The sequence below is a fragment of the Rattus rattus genome, chromosome 12 (genome assembly GCF_011064425.1).
Source record: "Rattus rattus isolate New Zealand chromosome 12, Rrattus_CSIRO_v1, whole genome shotgun sequence".
NCBI lineage: Eukaryota > Metazoa > Chordata > Mammalia > Rodentia > Muridae > Rattus > Rattus rattus.
In genome coordinates, this window is record NC_046165.1 from 70344525 (window position 1) to 70369351 (window position 24827).

General features: G+C 52.2%; 2 protein-coding genes across 5 annotated transcripts in view; both read left to right on the top strand.

Moving 5' to 3' along the window:
• Positions 1-13967, top strand: part of Acin1 (apoptotic chromatin condensation inducer 1) — a 44963-nt gene extending 30996 nt beyond the window's left edge. For 2 of the 4 annotated variants that reach the window (XM_032918201.1, XM_032918205.1), the window contains 11 exons: positions 3873-4014; positions 7546-7588; positions 9185-9318; positions 9418-9570; positions 10273-10411; positions 10701-10846; positions 11263-11370; positions 11500-11607; positions 11763-12087; positions 12205-12305; positions 13079-13967. In XM_032918201.1, coding sequence (XP_032774092.1) covers positions 3873-4014; positions 7546-7588; positions 9185-9318; positions 9418-9570; positions 10273-10411; positions 10701-10846; positions 11263-11370; positions 11500-11607; positions 11763-12087; positions 12205-12305; positions 13079-13399 — 1720 coding nt within the window. In that variant the 3' untranslated portion in view covers positions 13400-13967. The remainder of the gene's footprint in view (positions 1-3872; positions 4015-7545; positions 7589-9184; positions 9319-9417; positions 9571-10272; positions 10412-10700; positions 10847-11262; positions 11371-11499; positions 11608-11762; positions 12088-12204; positions 12306-13078) is intronic. The other 2 variants (XM_032918203.1, XM_032918204.1) reach the window with 2 other exon arrangements.
• Positions 13968-16478: 2511 nt separating this feature from the next.
• On the top strand, positions 16479-24642 carry Cdh24 (cadherin 24). The gene is made up of 12 exons (XM_032917994.1): positions 16479-16793; positions 16978-17272; positions 17456-17575; positions 17649-17816; positions 17953-18140; positions 18573-18826; positions 19605-19741; positions 22107-22228; positions 22309-22420; positions 22566-22814; positions 23270-24239; positions 24326-24642. Exons 1-11 carry the CDS (start codon positions 16593-16595, stop codon positions 23767-23769), a joined length of 2346 nt encoding a protein of 781 aa, XP_032773885.1. The 5' UTR covers positions 16479-16592; the 3' UTR covers positions 23770-24239; positions 24326-24642.
• The last annotated feature ends 185 nt before the right edge of the window (positions 24643-24827 follow it).

Genomic DNA, 24827 nt, shown 5'->3' on the forward strand with positions numbered 1-24827 from the left:
CGTTGCAGGATGGAGGTAGGTAGCAGGTAACCTAATGATTATCTATTATTCAGAGTGATAAGGGCATTGTCAAAACCTGTCATCCCCATCACTGAATATTTTACCAGCAGAGAAAGTGTCTACCCTTTGAATTAAAAAAAAAAAAGTCTCCAGTGACGACTGCCTGTGCCTGTTCCCTCCACACTCAGCTCCATTTGCAGCAGCTTCCAGACTGCACAGGGCTAGCCCTATCCCTAAAGTGGGTGTTAGTGTTAGCAAAGCTTGCAGAGTATAGGAGAGGAGCTGAAATGTGGCTACTGTTACAGTTTCTCATTCCTGCGTTCACTTTGTTTTTAACCCTCATACAGGATCTTGCCTTACCTTTGAGTAGACAAGAATCACTTTGTAAAAGGGAACTTTTAATGTATAAACATAGATTTAGGGGTTGGGGATTTAGCTCAGTGGTAGAGCGCTTGCCTAGTAAGTGCAAGGCCCTAGGTTCGGTCCCCAGCTCTGAAAAAAAGAAAAAAGAAAAAAAAAACATAGATTTAGCATATACTTTTTGGCATATAAGTTTAGAATTTTAAGCAGCACAGAGAAAAGTTGATTCCTGTCTAAAAGCTCTAACCAAAATGAGGTTGGGTGAATTCCTGCATTCTGAAGGCAGAGACAAGCAGATCTGAGTTCAAGGCCAGCCTGACTTACACAGACCTGTCAAGACAGTGAGCTTGAAGTCAAGTTCTTAGAAGCTTGTGTCCTTCTCCCTCCTCCTCCCCTTTTTTCCTGTGGGTCTGTGTCTGTCTGTCTGACTCATACTCCTCCCCCCCACCCCCCTCACTCACTCATTACCCCAGGAAGAGGATTTTCTGACCTTTGTGTGTCCCACAGCCTGATGGGAATGCTGAATTTTCAGGTCCTAGTTCTTGGTCTGGGAAGGCTTGGTTTCCCTTTTCTGTTACTTATACCCTGATTGTCGTGATTTTATTTTTTTTTTTAATCTAGTATTGGAGAGGTGTCAGGATTAGAAGTTAGGAGTAGTGGCAGAAAGGTAGGAAGATAGTTTATCTGATGGAATCTCTGGGTTTCTCTGTCTGAAGAGGGTTTGGCCTGCTGTTAGGAAAGGAGCTGAGCATTTCAGTCAGCAGACGGATTCTCTGCAGTGTTTGGTGCTACAACTGGTTTTTTGTTGGAATTTTTTTTGGTTTGAGGTTTATATTGTTGTTTTGTACCGACTGGTCTCAAACCTATTGCAGTCCTCCTGCCCCAGTCTCTCTAGTACTGGGGTTGCAGGCAAGACGGCATCTTTTGTTAAGGTCTGTGTCCCACTCAGATCTGATGGCTCCCAACCTCGGTGTTGGGCTTATCTTGCCCTGCCCTGCCCTGCCCCAGGGAACGCCTTTCATCTGTGCTGTCCTGTCTGCCTGGTAGACCTTCAAGCTTTACCTGTGTGAGGTCCCCTTGCCTTTTCCTTACCCTGGGGCGGAGTGGTCTTAGTAAAGACTTGGAAACAATCTGTCAGTTCTCTCTTCAGAGACACCCAGCCTTTTCTCTATTTTGGAAAAGAAAAACTCCCAGGTTTATCCACTTCTCAACTTTCCTAGAAAACAGACAGGTTACATGTGATCATGGCAGAGGTAAGCAAGTTAGTTATCCTGGGCGGACAGGGATGAGCACATTACAATGTCTTGATGTTTTGAGGGTAGATGGAAGCCTTGGTCATCTTTAAAATTTTTCTGTTTTGGCTTGAATCATTTCTCATTCCCAACTCTGCTGTTTTCCTTCACTTAATTTGGGTCTTCCAGTCAGGCAGCTGAAGTGTGTTCTCTCCACCTGGCCCCTTCTTTGCCCTCTGGGAAGTCTGAGAGAAAGCACCCTGGCCCTGTAGCACTAGGCTCTGTAGCTGTTGTAACCTGAGAAAAGAAGGGAAAAGGCCTGGCCTCTGGAGCCAGTTGACTCCCTGTGGCCTGCCAGAGGCTAAGAACCTTGCTCACTCAGCTCCCTCCCTCTTTCCCCTCCCCTGCTGCATCAGGGCCCTCCCCCATCCGCACACACGGGCTGCTGGGTAAGTGGCAAGATGGCTCCCCTGCATGTCTCCGGCTGAACGCTGCCGCTTTGCCAATACAATAGAGCCAGCTTACTACCAGCAACCTGGCCCTCTTCCTCCTCTTCCTCCAGAGAGACCAGTCCAGCCGAACTCGGGGTTTGCCGTGAGAACTTAAACGCTTATCTCTTAAACGCCCGATCTATTTTAGCCTCCCCGCTCCACCACCACCTCCCCTTCATTTACCATTTTTTTGGATTCCCCAGTTGCTGCATCTTGATTTTCTCTCTCTGGATCGGGTGGCTGGGAGGAGGTGGTGGGATCTCGGGGCAAGGAAGGTGGTTTGTTTGGTTCGGGGGTTTTTGCTTTAATTTTTTTAGGATTTTTTTGTTTGGTTTTTGTTATTTCTTCCATTCCAGAAAGGGATAAACAGCACTTCCAGGGGGAGAAAAAATAATGATGTTCTCAGACAGCAGAGCAGGGTGAGAGCCTCGCATCCCCATGTGTCCTGCCCCACCTCGCCGCCGCCTCCTCAGCTTCCTCATGGCTCCCACTGTCTTTCATTTTGGTCTGTTTTCAGGCATTCGCTTCTCCCTTTGTCCTTCCTGCTCGGTTTCTAATTGGCCCCGGTTGCCCTCTCTGAGCAATAGGCTGTTTGTTTTGGTTTGGGTTTTTGATAAGCCTTTCTTCAAGATTTAAGCAGAAAATCACGTGTTCTAGGGGGGCCTGTTAGCTGGGGGCCCAGTCCTGACTTCCCCCTCCCCCTCAGCTTTGCACCTCTCCCTGCCTACACTGGGGAGGCTTTTCTGACCTCTCGAGTGTCCCACAGCCTGGTGGGAATGCTGAGTTTTCAGGTACTAGTTCCTGGCCTGGGGAGGCTTGGTTTCCCTTTTCTGTCACTTATACCCTGGTTGTCCTGATTTCGATTTTTTTTTTTTTAATCTACTTTTTTGGGGGTGTCAGGATTAGAAGTTAGGGGTTGTGGCAGAAAGGTAGGAAGATAGTTTATCTGATGGAATCTCTGGATTTCTTTGTCTTAAGTGAGTGCTAACTTGTGAGAGTGGGTTCCAGGTTTAGGGGGAGTTGTCTGCTGTGGGGGAGGGTATTGCTGACTTGGGAGGCCTGTTCCCTTTATCTCTTGGAAGTTGGAATGAGGGAATGGGAGTGACTGGGTAAGAGTCAAGTGGAAGAACAGTTTCTGCTCTGAGCAGGTGAAAGTGGTCTGGTGACTCAAGTTTTCATACTTTAGTAGTTTAGGTTTTCGGAAAACTAGGATGAAGGAGAAGTAGGCATACTTCCCAACCCCTCACTCTCTTCTGTTCTGGGATCTCAGGACCATGTGGCTCAGCAGGCACTTGCTTATTAACAGTTGACTAAGCACAAGGTCAGGATCGTTTGCTACACCTGAGCCCCTTCCTCTTGCTTTTGTCTTTATAAGAGAAGCAGGTTTCCTTTAGGTTCTTGTATAACTTAAAGATGCCTTGACTGGTGAATAGAGAGGCTACAGCCTTAGAGTCAAACTGAGGTCACTTTTGAAGGACTTTTCAGAGGAGAATGTTGGTTTTGTGCAAGAGAACTGTGCAGTTAGTATCTAAGAACTCTGAGTGCTGGGTGCCCACATACAGGTAGCAGCGTTGTCCCCATCTGGCCATGACCACTGTAATCTATACTTTTTCCTCAAGGAATACATGCCCACTTTCCCATGGTGGCAGAGTTCTAATTGGTTCTAAAAGGCTACAGTCCCACCCAAGTAAGGAGCCATTGGGATTTTATGGCCCCAAAGCTAACATCTTGCTCTCTCTTCCCCCTCATTCTCTCCTGCCCTTTCCTTCAACCCCTTCCATCCTGTCAGTGAAGAGAAGGAGGACGTGACCATGGACACAAGTGAAAACAGACCTGAAAATGAGGTTCCTGAGCCTCCTGTGCCTATTGCAGACCAAGTCAGCAACGATGACCGCCCAGAAGGCAGTGCTGAAGAAGAGGAGAAGAAAGAGGTAACTAGCCGAGCCACCTGTTGGGGAGGGTGGGCAGAGTGTGGGCCTAGGGAGAATAGATCCCTCTTACACAGTGGGATGACTTAAAGGGGACAAGGCAGGGCCTTGGATCAGGATAGGGCAAGGGAGAATTCGCTGGTTTAGCAAGGGATACCCCTTGTGATAGGGACAAGGTCTTAGGTTTCCTTCCCTACGTGAGAAGTAGTATTACGTACCAGGCTTCTAGTTTGGAAGTCTGTTGATGGCTCTTTTTTTAAAAACCCAAGTGCAGCTAGCTTTCTTGCTGCTGACGCTTCTGTGAAGCTAACTCCTTGAGCTTTCCCTCCTTTTTAAAAGCTTGATGGCACTCAACGCCACCTAGTGGGGCTTTGGGTCTCTTACCAAGTCAGCCATGCTCAGGAATTTTTGTTGCTCTTCTGCCCCCCAGTGGTCTAATTACAGAAATGTAGCTTCTTCACCCAGGGCCTGAACCAGAAGGCCGTCTGTCTCGTTTTGTTTTTGTTGTTCTGTTTTGTTTTCGGGTTTTGGGGATTTTTTTGGCACATATATTACCATTTTGTCCTGTACCCAATCCAAGAGGCTTCCCTCATTGGAGTCAGCGAAATCTTCTTGGCTCTTAAAGAAATAGAATTAGCTGGGTTTGGGAGTGGTATTATTACAGAGTGGGAGGGGCTGTTGTGTGTGTAGCCTTTCTCTGGTGTGTGTTGCGGGGGTGGGGGCCGGTGAAAGTGATTTGATGTGCAGAATATTATTTATTACAAGGTCCTTCTTCCCCGTAAAACTTTGTCCAAGTACCTCATGTACGGTAATCCGCCCGTAAAATATAACCCTGCCCAACTGGCCAATCGCTGATGCCGCCTCTACCTCTGGACCCACCCGCTGCTACTGAGCCGCCCAATCAGAGCCGAGTCTGCTATCCAGGTGTCTTGGCCAGAGGGGGCATGTCTGTGGGCTTCTGTGATGGTCCCCCTTTTGCCTCCCTGTCTTGCTTACATCAGGGGGCTAAGAAGAGCACTGTTCTGGAGAGACTTGTATTGAAAACAAAAGGCATTTGGAAAGGGGTGGACTTGAATCATCTCCCTACTCGGGACACCCCAAGAAGAGTTTGTGCCAGTGCTGGGGCGCCTGCCCACGTGCCCTTACCTATCAAAGACTGTGGGTTGCCTTGTGTGCTACAGACTGTTGGGATCCCCATCTAGGGACCGAGAAACCCAAGAGAGTCAGATGTCTGTGATGACAGTGCCGTGCTGTAAACACTTGAGTGGGACCAGTGGCCTAAACTTTGCGGACTAGGAACCCTGCAGAGAAGTCTAGGGTCTGTACCTCAGGGATGCGAAGCTGGTGACGCCTGGCCCACGCGTCATCACTTGCTCCTCACACGGACTTCGCTTTGGTCCCTGCTGTCCATGGTGAAGAGCAGCAGCATGTTGGGTGCTCCAACTTCTCCATCCTTGGAGGCAGGGACTCGCTCGTCCACCTGACCAGAACCCCTGTCTCGGCTGCAGTCCCTGAGGAGACAGATGCCGTCCACAACCCAGAAGACACGCTCTGATTTTGCCGCTGAATGTGACGAGGTCCTGGGGAGATCACTACTGCTGCTGTCCCCAGCCTACCTTCATCAGAGGCTCCATGACCCCACCGGGTGACAGGACCTCCCCAGTTACACTCGGGAGGAAGGGACTTTGGAGTTGTCGCTGGACCCAAGCGTTGGGTGGTGGCATTGCTGCAGCTTGCCTCTGGTGGACATAGGGTCCTGCCTGCCTCACGGAAGGCAAGGAGTGTTCCTGCTGCTCTCAGGCCATCTCATCAGGGACAGCAAGATGAGGCCCTGTAGGGCCAGGACTGGTGTTCTGCCCCCATCCCCCTCTGCCCCTCGCTGAGGCTGGCCATCGCCAGTGAACTGTTTTGACATCTTGGAAACTGGGCAGCGTCCCCCCACACGTTTCCCTCCCGCCCCCCCTGCGCCCCTGGGAGGACTCTGGCAGTGCCACGCTGACTACCACGCCGTGCGCCCACCTTTTTTGCCAACCCAACCCCCCACCAATTGCACAACGCCTAGCAGGGAGGGCTCATTCTGATTGGACGGCGGTTGACTAGATACAGTACACAGTGAGGTGCGATTGGCTGAGCTGAAGATCCCAGGTGTGAGATGGTACCTGGAACATTTGTCATATTCCTAGTTTATTCTTTGATTTTCTACTTCTCTTAATCTTTATTTTTAGTTTTTTCTTTATTTTTCTGGTTTCTTTGTTAGGTTTATTTATTTGGTTTGTGTTTTTCTTGTTTTAATTAAGTTTTTTTGTTTGGTTGGTTTTTTGGGTTTTTTGTTTGGTTTCTTTTTTGTTTTTGATTTTTTTTTTCCTTTTCTCACTAACTTACCCATCATGAGCAACCTAGCCAGGGGTCAGGCTGGCCCTTAACACAGACCAAGGAGACTTGGTCAGATGACACAGGTGGGGCTGGGGGTGGGTGGGGAAAGGAAATTAAGAGGGTTCTGCCCTACCCTTTAGAAGGGTGGTAGGGTGGTCTTAGTTTTTCCAGAAATAAGCACCTAAATCTAAAAGTGCCCCCCACCCCATGCCCCTGCACTGTCTGTAACGTTATTCCCACTGTGTGTCTGGGAAGACGCTTGCCCAGATCTGTCTTCTGGGATTTGTTTTGGTTTTGATCCTTGGCCAGAGCCCCCCCCTGGATTTGAGCCCTATTTGAAGGGGGAGCATTCAGGCTCTGCTGGAGTAAGGGTGGTGGTTGGGAAGGTTGGGGCAGCCTACCCTTTACCAAAACCCCTTACACAAGAGATAGTTGTAAATTCTCTCTGCTACCTGTCAGCTTAAGTGCTTCATCTTCAGTGAGCTAGTATAATTATTTTCCTTGGTGTTGCTCTGGGTGGTCTTCAAGTATCCCGCATCCTGTCAAAATGTCAGACTGGGTGCTAAGTAAAGGAAGACTGTCGAAGTTACCATCTCAAGAGTTGATTTTTCTCCTATCTTTCAAATTGGCAAGGAAGGACTTGGGAGGACCCAGTTACTGGGTCTGGGCGTAGCTCATTGGGTGCCCTCGTCCCTTAGAGTTGAGGGCATGATCAGCAACTTTACAGGGCTAAGAGGGAGCCGGGCATGGTGGCTCATGTCTGTAATCCCAGTGCTTGGGAGGCTGAGGCAGGAGGATCATTGAAAGTTTGATGATGTAACCTAGGCTACAAAGTGAGACCCTGTTTCAAAAAACCCAAAAACTAATTAAGTAGCTGGAGGTTGTTAAACCCCTCTCCATCTTATTTCTGGCAAAGCTAATACACTGGTGCGAGATGATAGAGATGACCTCCCGTGACCTTTGGTTTAATTCCCCTCTAACTTGCATTGATTCTGCTTCGTTTTTTGCCGTTTGCTGCTTCTGTTTTGGTCTCTATCTGTCAGTCTCTCTCTCTGTCTCTGTGTGTCTTTGGCATTTATGCTAAGATTGCCTGATTTAACCTCCTCCCCCCTCTCTGTGGGGTGTCTCTCTCTCTCTTTCTTCCTTATCTTCTCCATACAGAGTTCGATGCCCAAATCATTCAAGAGGAAAATCTCCGTTGTCTGTAAGTCTAGCCCCAAATCCCTGGTAAAAGTTATAAAAACTGTTCACAGACGATTAGAATTTCATTTTCCGCCAGTAACATTCTCAGAACCACTCCTATCATGTTTTTATAGGTGTGTGTGTGAGAGTGTATGTGTGAGTGTGGTGTGAGTGTGCGTGTGTGCATGTATGTGTGCGTGTGTGTGTGTGTGTGTGTGTGTGTGTGTGTGTGTGTGTGTGTGTGTGTGTGTGTGTGTGTGTGTTGAGGATTGAACCCACAGCCTTACGGCAGGCACACAGTACCACAGCAGCTTCCCCACTCCACCCATACTTTAAGGAGAGCACTGTACCTCAGACCATTTCCAATCTATTCTTTTATTACTTATTTTTAAGACAAGGTTTCTGCTATGTAGACCAGGCTGACGAAAACTGAATCCTGCCATATCCTCTCAAGTAGCTGAGATTACAGGCATGTGCTACCACACCCAGCTCTTAGAGGAGTGTATCCTTTCTGGTGTCTGACCTTGAATTTGAAGAGATGCCTGTGTGATGCTTTCCATTTCATACTTTATTCTAACACACAATCTAAGAAACAAATGTGCTCCTGACAGTAACAAGATTTATTTATTATGTATACAGCATTCTGCCTGCATGTATGCCTACAGGCCAGAAGAGGGCACCAGATTATAACCACATTATAAATGGTTGTGAGCCACCATGTGGTTGCCGGGAATTGAACTCGGGACCTCTGGAAGAGCAGACAGTGCTTTTTTTTTTTAGATTTATTTATTATGTATACAGTGCTCCACCTGCATGTACACGTGCAGACCAGAAGAGGGCATCAGATCTCATTACAGATGGTTGTGAGCCACCATGTGGTTGCTGGGAATTGAACTCAGGACCTCTGGAAGAGCAGACAGTGCTTTTTTTTTAGATTTATTTATTATGTATACAGTGCTCCACCTGCATGTACACGTGCAGACCAGAAGAGGGCATCAGATCTCATTACAGATGGTTGTGAGCCACCATGTGGTTGCTGGGAATTGAACTCAGGACCTCTGGAAGAGCAGACAGTGCTCTTAACCTCTGAGCCATCTCTCCAGCCCTCCTGAGAGTAAACTTAAATTGTTGCCCACTGAGGAACTTGGGCAGTGGTAGTTTGGTAGTAGTCTTGTTTTCTGGTTGTTCTGAAATTTGCTGTGTAGATCAGGGTGGTTTTGAATTCAGAGGTTTCCCCTTCATTTCCAAGTGTTGGGATTAAAGGTGTGTGCCACCATGCCCAGACACACAGTACGGGTGCATGTTGCGGAAGTTTATTAGAAGCACATAGTCTGACAGTGTGGTCCTGTGTCCAGGTTCTCCTGCACTTAGTCTGAAGTGCTCCTCCAACTGGTTGCCTACCTTCCTTCGGCTGCGAATAGTTTCCATCTGTAAGGAAGGGACAACATCGTTTTTGTTCACTCTTTACACCTTAGTTTCCCTAGGGTTCCCTCCCCCATCTTTTCTTACATTAACCTTTTATTAAAACTCCAGCCAAAGGCAACCTATAAGTATTGCGGTGTGAGCTAGTTAGGAACCTGAGACCATCTAACTGTTGGGTCCTATTTTTTGGGGACAGCAGCTACCAAGGGGGTGCAAGCTGGAAACAGTGACACAGAGGGGGGCCAGCCTGGTCGAAAGCGTCGTTGGGGAGCCAGCACTGCTGCCACACAGAAGAAACCTTCTATCAGTATCACCACTGAGTCACTCAAGGTGAGGTGGGTGGGGCCAGGGAAGGGAGGATCAGACATGTTCAGGTGGGAGTAGACATGGGCCCAGTGTAACGGGGTAGCGGGGGTGTCTGTGTCCCAGAGCCTCATCCCCGACATCAAACCCCTGGCGGGGCAGGAGGCTGTTGTGGATCTTCATGCTGATGACTCCCGAATCTCTGAGGATGAGACAGAGCGTAATGGCGACGATGGGACCCATGACAAAGGACTGAAAATATGCCGGACAGTCACTCAGGTAAAAGTACTGCACCCTGCATCGGGTGAGGCAGTGGGCGACACCGGACAGCTGAGGAACTGAGGTAATGTCCTAGAAGGGGAACTCCTATGCTGAGGACCTGGTTATGTCAACACTGCTAGTTGCAAAGAAGACTTTACTAGGACACAACTCTACCAGTTTGTTTACTCCTGTTTCATCAGCCTGTGCCACATACCAGAATTGAAAACTAAGGTTGACAAAGCCTCATACTTTAACATCTTGCCTCATGCAGAAAAATAGTTCAGACCAGCAAGACTGCTCCGTTGTTAGGGGCCTAATGCCCATCCTCGGGACTCATGTGATGGAGAGAACCTACTTCCAAAGCTGTCCACACGGAATGACCGCATGTGTTCATGGACACACAAGGGCATACAAATAATTACATGCTTGTTTTTGTTTTCAATAAAACAAAACAATAAAATAAGACATTTTAGCCAGGCACAGTAGCACATGCCTTTAATCCCAGGAAAGCTTGGGCAAGGGGATCTCTGTGAGGTCAAGGCCTGCCAGGACTACATAGATGATGTCTCCAAAAAGACATAAAACAGAAGGTGAGGGTTATGGAGAATAACCTCCACCAGTGGAAGAGGTTACTATGACTACTGTCTGTCTGGGAGCCAGAGTCGACAGAGAACGTTCCAGTATGGTGAGAAAGCACCTCTGTTTGCTGATGTCTTGTAGGTAGTACCCGCAGAGGGCCAGGAGAACGGGCAGAGGGAAGAGGAAGAAGAGAAAGAGCCTGAAGCAGAGCCCCCTGCGCCTCCCCAGGCGGCGGTGGAGGCTGCCTTGCCCCCACCTGTGGAGCATGAAGTAAAGAAAGGTGGGTGCGGGGCAGCAGCCCCTGAAGTCTCTGAGGCCCTCGTTTGGACCCATCTGAGCATGGGATGCTTGCTGCCTTGTATTCCACAAGTTTTCTGTGGTGTTTCCTAGATATTGTGAACTGGGTTTGAATCTTAGTGTCTGAGTCTCCACGATGAGATTCTGCCTTGCACCTGCCGCGTTATGGGTTCTTGGCACATCCAGATGGAAGGGTTGCTGCTTGGTGGGAAATAAAAGGAAGGGGCCAGCAGTGCCGTGACTGAAAGCTGTCATTCTTACATTCTTTTTAGTAACATTAGGAGATACCTTAACCCGGAGGTCCATTAGCCAACAGAAGTCTGGAGTTTCCATTACAATTGATGACCCAGTCCGAACTGCCCAGGTGCCCTCCCCACCCAGGGGCAAGATCAGTAACATTGTCCACATCTCCAACTTGGTAAGTCTTCATTCTCTATTGGAGGCTCCTTTTTACTTTGGGGTTTACACTTTGGGTGGGAGCTGGAGACTGCTGCCTCTGGTTAAACACCTTACTGCTGTTGGAGAGAACTTAAGTCAGTTTCTGCATCCACTAAATGGTGCTGGACTCAAGCCTGGATCTTCTGGAAAAAGAAGCCAGTGTTCATAGCCACTGAGCCATCTCTCCAGTCCACATGGGAAATCTTTCCCACCCTCACAACCCCGGATGGGGTTTCTCTGTGTAGACCAGGCTGGCTTCAAACTCAGATTACCTGCCACCCTCCCAAGTCCCAGGAATGAAGGCGTGCACCGCCATCACCCTGCACACAAGGGAGGTCCTGCTGCTAGACGTGTAGGTGTTGACTTTAAGACCTTGACAGTTGGTTTTCATTGCAGGTTCGTCCCTTCACTCTAGGCCAGCTAAAGGAGTTATTAGGGCGTACAGGAACTTTGGTGGAAGAGGCCTTCTGGATTGACAAAATCAAATCTCATTGCTTTGTGACGGTGAGGCAAAGGGGCTGACTCCAGTTTCAGGCTCACTGTTTTGTGGGCAGTGTGGGGGACAGATTGGAGGGCGTTGCAGCCGCCGAGAGGACTAAAGGCGCACCATGCCTCTCTGCCTCTTCTCACCAGTACTCAACAGTAGAAGAAGCCGTGGCCACCCGGACAGCTCTGCACGGGGTCAAGTGGCCCCAGTCCAACCCCAAATTCCTCTGTGCTGACTATGCTGAGCAAGATGAGGTGAGACGCCTCAGAACAGGAGGGGATGGGCCAAGGCGGCTCTGCTGGTTGATCCTGGGACCTTTCCCATCCTCAAGTCCCTCCTCTCTACCCCTGGCCTAGCTTCCCTCGTTGGGAATGATGTAATTTACATCTCCTTGTCCCTCTGCCCACAGCTGGACTATCACCGGGGACTCTTGGTAGATCGGCCATCTGAAGCTAAGACAGAGGAACAGGGAGCACCAAGGCCCTTGCATCCCCCACCCCCACCCCCAGTCCAGCCACCACCTCATCCCAGGGCTGAGCAACGGGAGCAGGAAAGGGCTGTACGGGAGCAGTGGGCAGAACGGGAACGGGAAATGGAGCGGCGGGAGAGGACTCGGTCTGAGCGAGAATGGGATCGGGACAAAGTTCGAGAGGGGCCCCGCTCCCGATCACGGTCCCGTGACCGCCGCCGCAAAGAGCGAGCAAAATCTAAAGAAAAGAAGAGTGAGAAGAAAGGTACTTAGCTGGGAGGAGGGTGGGGTGTGCACATCTCAGGGTTGGAGGGTCAGGGACCAGATGGGTTGGCTCACAGGATTTTATGATTCAGATCTGGTTTAATTCCTTCCACCTCAGAAAAAGCTCAGGAGGAGCCACCTGCCAAGTTGCTGGATGACCTCTTCCGTAAGACCAAGGCAGCTCCCTGCATCTATTGGCTCCCACTGACCGAGAGCCAGGTGAGTGCTCTTCCTGCTCAACAGTGGGTGGAGCTGCTCATCACCCAGGAGACCAACATGACTGACAGTGTAGGCCCTGGCAGGCTTAGGAAAGGAAGACATGAAGCATTAGAGTCGACTTAGGAGGGCGCTGTAGAGAAAGTGAAAGTGGCCGCAAAGGCAGGATGTGGAATTTGAGAAGCTATTACCCAAACTTCTTGGAACTTGATTTGTTAGCTGAGAAATGCATGCTTTATAAGATCTTTATAAATGCATGCTTTTTTTTAATAGTTACATTTCCTTTTCTATGAGAATTTTTTGGGTGTTATCAGTGTGTATGTTGGGGGACAGGAAAAGGATGTACTTGCCGTGTTGCTTGTGTGGAGGTCAGGACATTTCTGTGGAATTGGTTCTGCTTCCATTGTGGACTTCGAGGCTGAACCAAGTCATCTGGCTTTTGTGGCAGGGGCTTTTACCCAATAAGCTATCTTCGTGGCCCCTTAATGTGAATTAAAATCTGGGAGAATTTTAGACTTGATGCTACTCAGATTTGTCTGCATACAGAATGATGAAAGCTAGAGAAATATTAGAGACTGGTGCCAGCCCCTGCTGCGTCTTATGGGGGTGGGGGGCACACCTCATCCTGCATGCCTGCCCCTTTTCCTGTTTAACAATGAAACTGACAGTGACCCCGAGCTAGGAGTTCAGGGTCTAGGCCAGAAGCACTAGCTGGGGTCAATTCAAACAGGACTGTGATTCAGTTCTCTGCCTCTGCCCTTCCTGCTTGACCACAGATTGTTCAGAAGGAGGCAGAGCAAGCAGAACGGGCCAAGGAGCGGGAGAAGCGGCGAAAGGAACGAGAAGAAGAAGAACAGAAGGAGCGGGAGAAGGAAGCTGAGCGGGAACGGAACCGACAGCTAGAACGGGAGAAACGGAGGGAGCACAGCAGGGAGAGAGAGCGGGACAGGGAAAGAGAGAGGGACAGGGGCGACCGAGATCGGGACAGGGAAAGAGACCGAGACCGAGGCAGGGAGAGGGATCGCAGAGACACCAAGCGCCACAGCAGAAGCCGGAGTCGAAGCACACCCGTACGGGACCGGGGTGGGCGCCGCTAGCTAAGGAAACACTAGGAGAGCTGCAGGTACCTGCCACTCTGCCCTGGGAGGTTAAAGGCCACAGAGGGATAGGTACAGTCACCACCATCACCCTGGAACCAAGGGTCTCACCATTGCTCAGTGCTGAACTAGAACTGCCACACATCCCCACACACCAAATGGAGTAGTGGCACTCTCCCTATTCCCCAACCTAACTCTTGGAACTTAGCCCTCTCCTTTCTTCCTGTTAAGCCTGAGGGAAGGGCCGGGCTATGAAGGGAGGGACGTGGCCGGAAGTGGGAATAACCATTGTCCCAGACTCCCATTTTCTCTCCATCCTGCTTTCCAACTCCCTCGGTACTCAGCCTTTTGGGAACAGCTGGGGCCAGGACTGGGCCACCTATGAGCTGAATCAGCCTCTCCTGAGTCCCAGGCCCCTGCAGTTCCCGGGTTCTCTGTCCTGCAGCCTCTTGCCCTCTGGTTCCACTTTATATCCACCTTTTCCTTTTGTTCAATTTTTATTTTTATTTTTTTTATTATTAAATGATGTGGTCTATGGAGAAAAAATAAAAATCTGACTTAGTTTTAACTAGTATTTGCGTGCCTTTCCTTGGGGAAGAGTTTGTCTGAAAGGGGCATGTTGAATGGCTGTGAAAATGGTGGGCACCTGCGTTCTTGTGGAGCAGCGACCTTCCTCCGGGATCTTCATTCCTGCCTGATCAGCCCAAAGCTGTGTGTCTTTTTACTCTGGGAAATACGGCGGCCTGTTTCTTTTGCAGTACCCCAACAGCTGGCAGGTTCAGCCTTCCCGACCCCCTGCACAATTAGGCATTTGGTCACTCTTCAAGGTGCTTCCCACAATTGCCACCAGGGGGTGCAAACACTCTTTAGATTTTGCAAAGAGCATCTCCCCCCCCAGCCCCCAAAAGGTTCTCACTGCCCACAGATGTGCCTGTCCCTGGCGAGCTCCCTAGACTCTTGCTTCCCCTGCCGTCCTTAAGTTCACCCTAGGTGACTCAACTCGCTGTTGTGACCCGCACAAGATCCCGAGACGGTAGCTTTACAGCCAGCCGCACCCGAACCCAGAGCGTGGACCCGGGTCTCCCGCAGTGCTCTCCCAGCGCCCCGCCTCGCGGTGTGCCTCCGCAGGTGCTGTGCTGGCTGATCTTATTGGGGCCCCTCCGCCAGGCCCTGGGAATAATAGCCTGGCCCTGCTGCCCGTGTACCTTGCCGTGCTGCGGACCGGCCCGGGAGGGGCCCCGCATCTGTATGCGCCCGGCAGCCCGGGAGCCGCGGGGGCGGGGACTGGCTGGGGAGGGTCGGAGGCAGGGCTCTCCTCTCCCGCGCGAGCCGCCTCTCCTCCGCAGGCGGAGCCTCCTTCCCCCGCCCCCTCCGTCTCGCTCCCTTGTTCTCGCCGGGGCCGCTCAGACCTGCAGCGGAGCCGCGGCGCCGGCTTGGATCTGCTTGGGGCTGCGCCCCCGGGAGCCAGCGACGGAGGCGGGCGGGGCGCTGCTCGTGGTCCCGGGTCCCTCGGTAGTGCCAGGTAAGGGCGCCTGCCCGGGTCGGGAATCCTCGCGGGGACAGCGGGGGACCCCGCAGCTTGCGGTGCGCTCTGGCTGCGAGCCGTGTCGGCTTGGTTCTCCCGCGCTCTGCTCTCTCCCTTCTCACACACCTCTCTCCCTTTGCCTCCCGGTTTTTCTTCACCCTTCCGCCTCTCTGCTCCTTCTCTCTCCCTCATGTCCTGTCTCTTCCCACCTCTTCTGCCTTTTTCTTCCTCTACCTTTCTCCTCTTTTCCCTTTCCCGCTCTCCTTTCCTCTCCCACTACCTTCCTCTCCTTTCCTCTCCTCTCCTGATTCCATCCCGCTATCCTGTTTCCCCACTCCTCCGTTCCCTTCCTTCTCTCCTGTTCGTCCCGCCTGCCTCTCTGATCCCCTGCTGCCCTCTGGCTTCTTTTCTCTTGGGAGCAAAGGGCCTGTCAGGTGTATGTCTGCTCTGGGAAAGGAGGAGGGGCACAGCTACCTGACCATGGGCCCCTTCTGGAGGAGGGAGAGAAATGGGAAGGGTCCTCTCTCTCCAGCTCCTTTCCTGCAGCCCCTCCCTACCTCTACTGCTCCTGGTAGCTTACTCTACCAGAATGAAGTTCCGAGGCCTGATCACACACACACACACACACACACACACACACACACACACACACACACACACACACAGAGAGAGAGAGAGAGAGAGAGAGAGAGAGAGAGAGAGAGAGAGAGAGAGAGAGAGAGAGCAGGTTCCTCTGCCCCTGCCAGTTCCCATGCCTGGTACCCAGGACTCCTCTCTGCCTTTCAGATACTCAGGCTGCTTCCCTGATGTCTTTGCTTCTCTCTTGCTGCCCTTCTCTCCCTCCGTGGGCTGTCTGTTTCTCATCTGTTCTTCCCTGTCTACCAGACCATCCCTGATTCTTGATCCAGAGCCCTCAATCTCTCTGTCTCTGGCCCCTGGGTCAGCCTCCACTTCACATCTCCTCCGTCCCCTGGCACTGCCTGCAACCCTGTTCCCAATTCGTCCAGCGATAGCCCCACTCTGCTCCCTTAGACCAATTCCCCTTAAAGACTGCAGCTGGCAGAGTGGGCTGGAGGCAGTCTGGAGAGGTGGGGTTCCTCGGGGGGCAGGAACCTAAGTCCAGCCCGGCTCAGACTGCACTCCTTGTTTTTCAGCCTGACCCTATGAATAAGGAAGGCTGTGTATCTATGAATATCAACCTCTCCGTTTTAAGTCCTTTCTCCGTCCGTCCTTCTGTCTGCCTTTTCTAGTCCCCTAGTTATGTGCCCAAGGTAGAACAGGAATAGGATTTGAAATTCCAAGTCCCTTTAGCATTCTCCTCTCCTTTTCCTTCCCAGCTTTCCAGAGTTGACTGATCTGAGATTTATGGGCTTAGAGGGGCTGGAGGTGAATCCAGGCAGAGCCTGGGTGGAAGGCTCAGGCTGTCTGTCTTGGACTGGGTTCTGGGCAGTGGGGTGTCTGGTTTCTTAGAGAGCTGGGCTTCGGTATCTAATTTGGGAGAGGAGTACGATTTAGGTGTTCCTTGATCCTGAGCAGCTACCCGTCCTACAGGTGTGGATCCATGGGGTAGCCTCAACGCGTCTTCCCCAGCCAGCTCATGGGCCACCTGGCCCTGCCCAGCCTCGGCACCCGGGGCCAGTGAACAAGAGCCCTGGCAGGATTACAAACATGTGGGGCCTTGTGAGGCTCCTGCTGGCCTGGCTGGGTGGCTGGGGCTGCATGGGGCGCCTGGCAGCTCCAGTCCCAGCCTGGGCAGGGTCCCGGGGACACTCGGGTCCTACACTGCTGCGGACCCGAAGGAGCTGGGTCTGGAACCAGTTCTTTGTCATTGAGGAATATTCTGGTCCAGAGCCCGTCCTTATTGGCAAGGTAAGGATCAGCCCTCTCCGTGACTACTCTAGTCTGTCAGACCCTTAGGCCCTGCCCAGAAACTTCATCAGTCTGCAATGACCTTGGTCCCCTGGCATTCCTCACGCATCACCCAAACCTAGACTCTGACTAACCCCGTGGCTCTGCACTTGGAGCTCTCTGCCGTTTTCTCTGACTCTTGCAGCTGCACTCAGATGTTGACCGGGGTGAGGGCCGCACCAAGTACCTGCTGACTGGGGAGGGGGCAGGCACTGTATTTGTGATTGATGAAGCCACAGGCAATATCCATGTGACCAAGAGCCTGGACCGAGAGGAGAAGGCACAGTACGTGCTGCTGGCCCAAGCTGTGGACCGTGCCTCTAACCGGCCCCTGGAACCCCCGTCAGAGTTCATCATCAAAGTACAAGACATCAATGACAATCCACCTGTGTTTCCCCTTGGGCCCTACCATGCCACAGTGCCTGAGATGTCTAACGTTGGTGAGCACCCCAGCTCTGAATGCCCTAGCTTACCCGGGGCTCTCTTACTCCTCCGTCTGCTTTGGCTGTCTACCCTAGAACTCAAACCTCCCTTAACTCAGCCCTCTTCACATCCGGGCTCCCTCGATCTACTCTTCTTTCTGGCCTTGCTGCTGCTGAATAGGGTATGGGACTCTCCCACAGGGACGTCTGTAATCCAAGTGACTGCCCACGATGCCGATGACCCCAGCTATGGGAACAGTGCCAAGCTTGTCTACACGGTGCTGGATGGACTGCCTTTCTTCTCTGTGGACCCCCAGACTGGTAAGAATGAACTTTGGAGCCTTACAGGGCAGCCTTGGGGACAAGCGCCCCTGACCCGGTGTCTCTCCCTTAGGAGTGGTTCGCACAGCCATCCCCAACATGGACCGGGAGACCCAGGAGGAGTTCTTGGTGGTGATTCAAGCCAAGGATATGGGTGGTCACATGGGGGGGCTGTCAGGCAGCACCACAGTAACAGTCACCCTCAGTGATGTCAACGACAACCCCCCCAAGTTCCCTCAGAGTAAGGGGGGCAGTTCTGTGCCTAACCAATCCTTTGATGCCCTACCTCCAGACCCTGGAAAAAGGAAGTACTGGGGTAGGGAAGGAGGACCGGAGACGTCTCTTAAGAACCCATCTTCCCTCCTTGTTCCCCTGAGGTCTATACCAGTTCTCAGTGGTGGAAACAGCTGGACCTGGAACCCTGGTGGGCCGGCTTAAGGCCCAGGACCCAGACCTAGGGGATAACGCTCTAATGGCCTACAGCATCCTGGATGGGGAAGGATCGGAGGCCTTCAGCATCAGCACAGACTCCCAGGGTCAGGACGGGCTCCTTACTGTACGGAAGGTTAGCTTCCCGCCCCTTCATACCTGCAGACCCAGCTGGGAGTACAGAGCTCAGTGGGAGGGAAGGAGCCTACCTACCATGCACCAAGGCCGAGATTTCATTCCCAGCACCAGACAAAAACCAAAGCGAAACAGAGGACCCCCTGCACCGCACCCGTGGCTCACTTAAGCCTTGCTCCTGACGTACCACTGCCAATACTTTTAACTGTTTCCAAGCCATACTTGGGACCCCTGTGTTGGAGCGTGGGGGGAAGTGGGGGTCCCGGCAGTCTTAGCTTTTAGAGTTACCAGCTATGCAGTGTGCCACCCACCATGAGCACTGAGGCCACACCTCTCTGGAACCACTTCCTCAGCACTGGAAGAGACTTTGCACCTGTGAGCTGGGCCCACCCCGGTTTCCTGGTGCCTCACTCTCTGTCTCCCCTCCTTGTAGCCCCTGGACTTCGAGACTCGTCGCTCTTATACCTTCCGGGTAGAAGCCACCAACACCCTCATCGACCCAGCCTACCTGCGGCGAGGTCCCTTCAAGGATGTGGCCTCGGTACGAGTGGCCGTGCAGGACGCTCCAGAGCCACCTGCCTTCACCCAGGCCACCTACCACCTGGTAGTACCTGAGAACAAGGCCCCGGGAACCCTGGTGGGCCAGATCTCAGCCAATGACCTGGACTCCCCGGCCAGCCCTATCAGGTTAGCTGGGCCGGGAGCTTGGGAGGAACAAGGCTTTTCACAGGACATGCCGTCTATATGACAAACCGTATCACTTAGCAAAGATCTCACTTCCTATGCCAGCTTGCTGGTCAGCGGACCCAAGTAGTGGAGGGACTCTGGAGGGACGACTACGGCCCAGCCCAACTCTCCTCGTATTTCTTTGGCTAGACTGGAATGGCACCTCCTAGTGGCAGTACAAGCAAATGGATTCTCATTTGATAAATGGATCTCTATTGATCATGCCCTAAGTGCTTCACATCTTACCCACTCGATGACATTTAATTGTCATAATGGCCCAACTGTGGGTGGCTAAGTTGTTTGCCCACCGTGGGGCGACAGAGCTGACGTTGCCCACCCTGTGAACTTCTACTCTTCCACCTTCCTGGCCAGCATCCCTGACACAGCTCTGTGAGGGAGGTGCTGGTGTCCCTCCCGTTTTGCAGTCGGTTAGACAAGGTCAAATGAGTTCCCCCAAGGTCACACAAGTGGTCCGAGGCAGAGCAGGGACAAAGCACAGGTCCCTGGGTTCCCAGAACAGAGCCCACGAGTCTGAAACACAGGGAATGTCCCTCCTCCTACGACTCCTGTGGAATCCAGGGACTCCAGCCTGACTGATGGCTCTGAGTGACTGTAAGGCTCTGCTCAAGATACTCGGACACTCTAGCAAGATGGACCCTGAGGCCCAGCAAGATGAACAGAGGGGAGAGTAGGGAAGGTGGGAGAGGGGGCAACTCCCAGATCAGTCCATTTTCCCTAGATACTCCATCCTCCCCCACTCGGATCCAGAGCGTTGCTTCTCCATTGAGCCCGAAGACGGCACTATCCGCACAGCGGTGCGTCTGGACCGCGAGGCCCGTGTCTGGCACAACCTCACTGTTCTCGCCACAGAGTTGGGTGAGAAGTCCTGGGCCCTGAGCATCATTCTGTCAGAGAGCTTTCCCTGAACGTGGGCGGGGAAGGGTAGCGACAGCCGCATCCTCATCTGTGTTCAGCTCCTGGCCCTCAGCCCATGAAGCGGGCATCCTCGGGCTGGTGGGGGAGCCTGCCCGATTTGTTCAAACCCAGAGCCATACCTCCCAACCCAAGTGGTAAAAACTGCCAGGGCCAGAAAAGGACTTTGCAGGAGTGTGTGTCAGCAGCCCTCAAAAAGGAGCCCTTCTAAGAGCCTTGCAGGGACTTGTCCCTACACACTGAAGTAGGAAACAGTGCCAGTTCCGTGTGTGGAGCCCATCTTGTGCCCCCACCACCAGCAGCAGCACCCGGTTCAGTTCCCTGCCCTGGCGAGACAGGGAAACCCTTCACCCTTCTGTAAGTAACACCTCATGCCCCTGTTCACGCCTCTGCTGTTTTTAACTTGTACATTAGCATTATGGCTGTATATACAGACATCAGTACATGTCAGCAAAGAGCTGTAGGTGTACAAACATATAGGCATGTACTCAGGAATGGGTAGAATTCGAGTGTGACACATACAGCTGCGTGGCACACACCTATAATCTTAGCACCAGGGAGGGTAAGGCAGGAGAACCAGGGGTTCAAGGACAACCTGAGGTACATGAGATCCATATATGAAGAAAAATACACATGTATGCTTATGATGTAGATGCATGTTCACACTTGAGTATTTGCATAGAGTTGTTTTGGCGGTGTCTGTGTGTGTGATTGGATGTGTACAGTGGTGTGTACAAGTACCTGTGGATGATATTTCCTGTGTGAGTGTTTGTGGATGGTGAGTTATTGATTATTGTGTATTAGGCTTAAGTACCAAAAATGGATTAACTGGTTCAGTCATCACAGCCGGATGGGGAGAGATGATTCGTTCCCTGTTTTCCAGTGAGGAAACTCCTAAGGAGAAGTTCAGTGACTTCTCAAACTCACCCAGAAAATAAATGGCAAAGGTCTCTGACCCAGTCAGTCAGTCTGCAGCGTGAGCTGTTTTCTCCTCTACCTTCCTGCTCCTCGTGCGTTGTGTGTGTGTGTGTGTGTGTGTGTACGTGTACGTGTACGTGTACGTGTACGTGCACACGTGCATGCTGTGTCCTCTTTGGCTGTACTGTGTATCTGTAGCTGTAGGCATATCTGTAAAGCTGATTCTGTGTGTACATGTGAGGTGTATGTTACATGCATTGCTACCTCGAGTCTGGTTGCTTGTTTATATGTGGCTGTGCATTTGTGTGTGGCCCTACCGTTTCCTCGTGCTCTTCAAATTCTGTTCTTATCCCCGCCCTGACTTCGGCTAGTAGTTCATGGCCCTTACTGCAGTGTAAGACTGGGCTCGTGTCATTCGGTCTCTAGTTACCTTAGGGCCAGGCAGCCCACATAGCCTGCCCTGCCCCGGGCTGTGAACTCAACCTATTTCACCAGGGCCAGCTGACTTGCCTCGACCCAGACAAAAGATGACTTGGCAGTGAGAAACAAAGCAAGATGCTGGTAGGGAGCCACCTAGGGAGGGGCCTAGGCTCTACACCCTGTAGACTGTGAAGCTCTTCCCCCTACAAGGTGAACTCTCAGTGATATGAATTGGTTATTACAGCTTCCCAGACCACCTTTGATGGGCGCTTGCGGCCAGCAGCAGATGTTTGTGCGTCTTGGCGATGCATCAATGTGTGTGTGTGTGTGTGTGTGTGTGTGTGTGTGTGTGTGTTTTTCATGTGCATGAAAATGCATTCTGGGGGCTGGGGATTTAGCTCAGTGGTAGGCGCTTACCTAGGAAGCGCAAGGCCCTGGGTTCGATCCCCAGCTCAAAAAAAAACCAAAAAAAAACCAAAAAAAAAAAAAAAAATGCATTCTGTGGGCCAAGGGTAGGATGGGGGATAATGCTACACTCACTGTGCATACCTGCTTCATGTATGTTTAATTCGTTTTCAACACCCACATGCTATATGTATGGTATGACTTTATATTAATTTCGTGGTTTCTATTTACACACCTTGTATGTACCTTCTACCGGCCCTCCATGTATGCATGTGCTGTACTTACCTTGCACGAGTTGCTGTGTGTGTGTGAATCATCGGGTTTTGTATTGGCATGTGTATTGTATAATAATACATAACTTACGTGAACATATCTGTGTGAGCACCCATGTTCTTGGTATAGAGCACCCATATCTTGGTTCCACCCACTTTAAAACATGGTTTGCTGCTGGTGTATTACACACTAGCTCATGTTCTGTGCACATGCTGGGCAGCACCTATGCCTCTATGACCAGGTATGTTGTATGTGCATGTATGGTGTACATATGTTGGTATTCTGGCTTCAGATAGCTCTGCGCAATCCTCCCGAGTGCAAGTGGCCATCCAGACACTGGATGAAAATGACAACGCCCCCCAGCTGGCCGAGCCCTATGACCTCTTTGTTTGTGATTCAGCAGCCCCTGGGCAGGTAAGCAGCTGAGGCATGATGGGTTGACATCTCAAGGCCGCCAGCAGCCACCCCACTAAAAGCTTCCGTCGTCTTCCCAGTTGATTCAGGTCATCCGGGCTTTAGACAGAGATGAGATTGGCAACAGTAGCCAAGTCTCCCTTCAAGGTCCTGTGGGCCCTGATGCCAACTTTACAGTCCGGGACAACCGAGGTGGGTGGCCTCAGCATCCACACCCATGCCTAACTCCCTCCTCTCCTTCCCACTCCTGGCCCAGCCCGGTTGCCCCCGCCTGACCTGGCACTGGGCTGGACCAACCCTACCGGAAGGTACTTCAACCGCCTTCCTTTTTCCACAGATGGCTCTGCCAGCCTGCTTCTGCCTTCCCGACCTGCTCCACCCCGCCAGGCCCCCTACCTGGTTCCTATAGAACTTTGGGATTGGGGGCAGCCAGCCCTGAGCAGCACTGCCACCGTGACTGTGAGTGTATGTCGCTGCCGGCCTGATGGCTCCAGGGCACCCTGCTGGCCTGAGGCTCAGCTCTCACCCACCGGTCTCAGCACTGGAGCCCTGCTTGCCATTGTCACCTGTATGGGCACCCTCCTTGGTGAGTCGGGCTACCATGGGACAAGATGTGGTATCTGGGCCTGTTTTCCGGGGAAGGAGAAAGCAGGTCTATAGGACGTGAATGACCCTCTCAGGCCTAGATTTTCTATTACCTGATAGGTCCAAGAGAAAACGTCTGTCCTCATAATTACTGGACCTGCAAATCCATGAAAGTAACTAGCCAGAAAAATCGCTTGAGCCCTTATTCTGTACCGAGCCTGGTGCTGGGCACAACACAAACGTTTCATTTAATCTTTCAAACACCTAAAGAGATAAAACTTTTGTTTCCCTCACATAAACTTCTCACACATAGCAAATAAAGCGCAAAGGCAGGATTCAAACAAGGATTGCCAAATGTCAGATCTAGGGCTTGTAGACTCTGGCCCCTCTGCCTCAGTTTTTGTCTGGCCCTGCATGGGACCCAGATGGCCCCGTGGCCTGTGTGTTCTTGTGCAGCCCTGGTGGTGCTCTTTGTGGCCCTGAGGCGACAGAAGCAGGAAGCCTTGATGGTACTGGAGGAGGAGGACGTCCGGGAGAACATCATCACCTATGATGATGAGGGTGGAGGAGAGGAGGACACCGAGGCCTTCGACATCACAGCCTTGCAGAACCCGGACGGAGCCGCTCCTCCAGCAGCCGGCCCGCCCGTACGCCGCGATGTGCTGCCGCGGACCCGAGCGCCACGCCAGCCCAGGCCACCGGGCCCCGCTGATGTGGCGCAGTTGCTGGCGCTGCGGCTGCGCGAGGCGGACGAGGACCCCAGCGTTCCCCCGTACGACTCCGTGCAGGTGTATGGCTATGAGGGCCGGGGCTCCTCCTGCGGCTCGCTCAGCTCTCTGGGCTCGGGCAGCGAGGCTGGCGGAGTCCCCGGCCCCGCCGAGCCACTGGACGACTGGGGCCCACTCTTCCGCACTCTGGCAGAGCTGTACGGGGCCAAGGAGCCTCCGGCCCCCTGAGGCCGGCCCTGGCCCTGCCGCTGCGCTGCGGTGGGGTAGCGCACACAGGCCCTCTGAGTGAGCCCCACAGGGTCCAGGCAGGCAGCGGCAGGCCAGGGGCCCAATGTGTCCCTCCTTTTCCCCTCCCTCCTACCTCCCACTCCTCAGTCTGTGTGTTTCTCCAGAGATCCCTGTCTGTGACTCTCCACTGTCCGGGGGGTTGGGTTTTTAACTGCCCCCGACCTCTGTTCTCACTGTGACTCTGTGGTTTTTTGTCTCGTGATTCTAATCGCTCAGATTCTGTCCCCCTTGACCATACACATGCTCTGTCTGTCTCCTGCCCACATGTCCCTCCCTTCTCTTTGAGTCCCTGTGACTGGCTTTTTGGTTTGTTTGTCGTGTTTTGTTTTGTTTCTGTTATCCATCCCAAAAGCAAGAGAATCTTCCGGCCACTGCTGCCCCACCCTACTGCAGGAGATGCTCTGCTCCAGGTTAGTGGCCAGGGACTACATAGGAGCCGGGTGGACCAAAAGCGCTCTCCCAATCCTGCTCCTAAACCAACTCCTATTCCTTTCAGACCTGCCCGCATGGTTCCATCCATCACTCATGGCTTCATCCTGGCTCCGTTGGCTTCTAGCAGAAGGAAGGAGGGGAGCCAGCCCACCTCCTAGGGCAAGAGCTTCAGCCCCACGTGGCCACCTCCCTGGAGCTCTGCCCAGCTGTCACAGCCTGCCCTGGGCATCCCAGCCCTGGGCATTGTCTTGTGTGCTTCTCAGGCCCCAGAAGGAAAGGGACGGGGAGGGGGGAAGGCAGCTGGGGAAGAGGGAAAAGGGAGGAAAGGGAGGGGCCTCCATCTCTAATTTCATAATAAACACTTTATTTTGTAAAGTAAGAGCCTGCTTCTGTTTCTGGACAGAGTTTCCTTTGTGTTGAGGGTAGAAACAGTCAAAGCCTCTCCACCTCTGGTTCATTCCTTCTCCTAGGTGGTACCCACTTTAAGACTCAGAGGGAGGAGTGTGGGGACTGTTCCACTTGAGGAGCAGGAGGATACTGACTGTCGCCATGCCTACCACCAACTC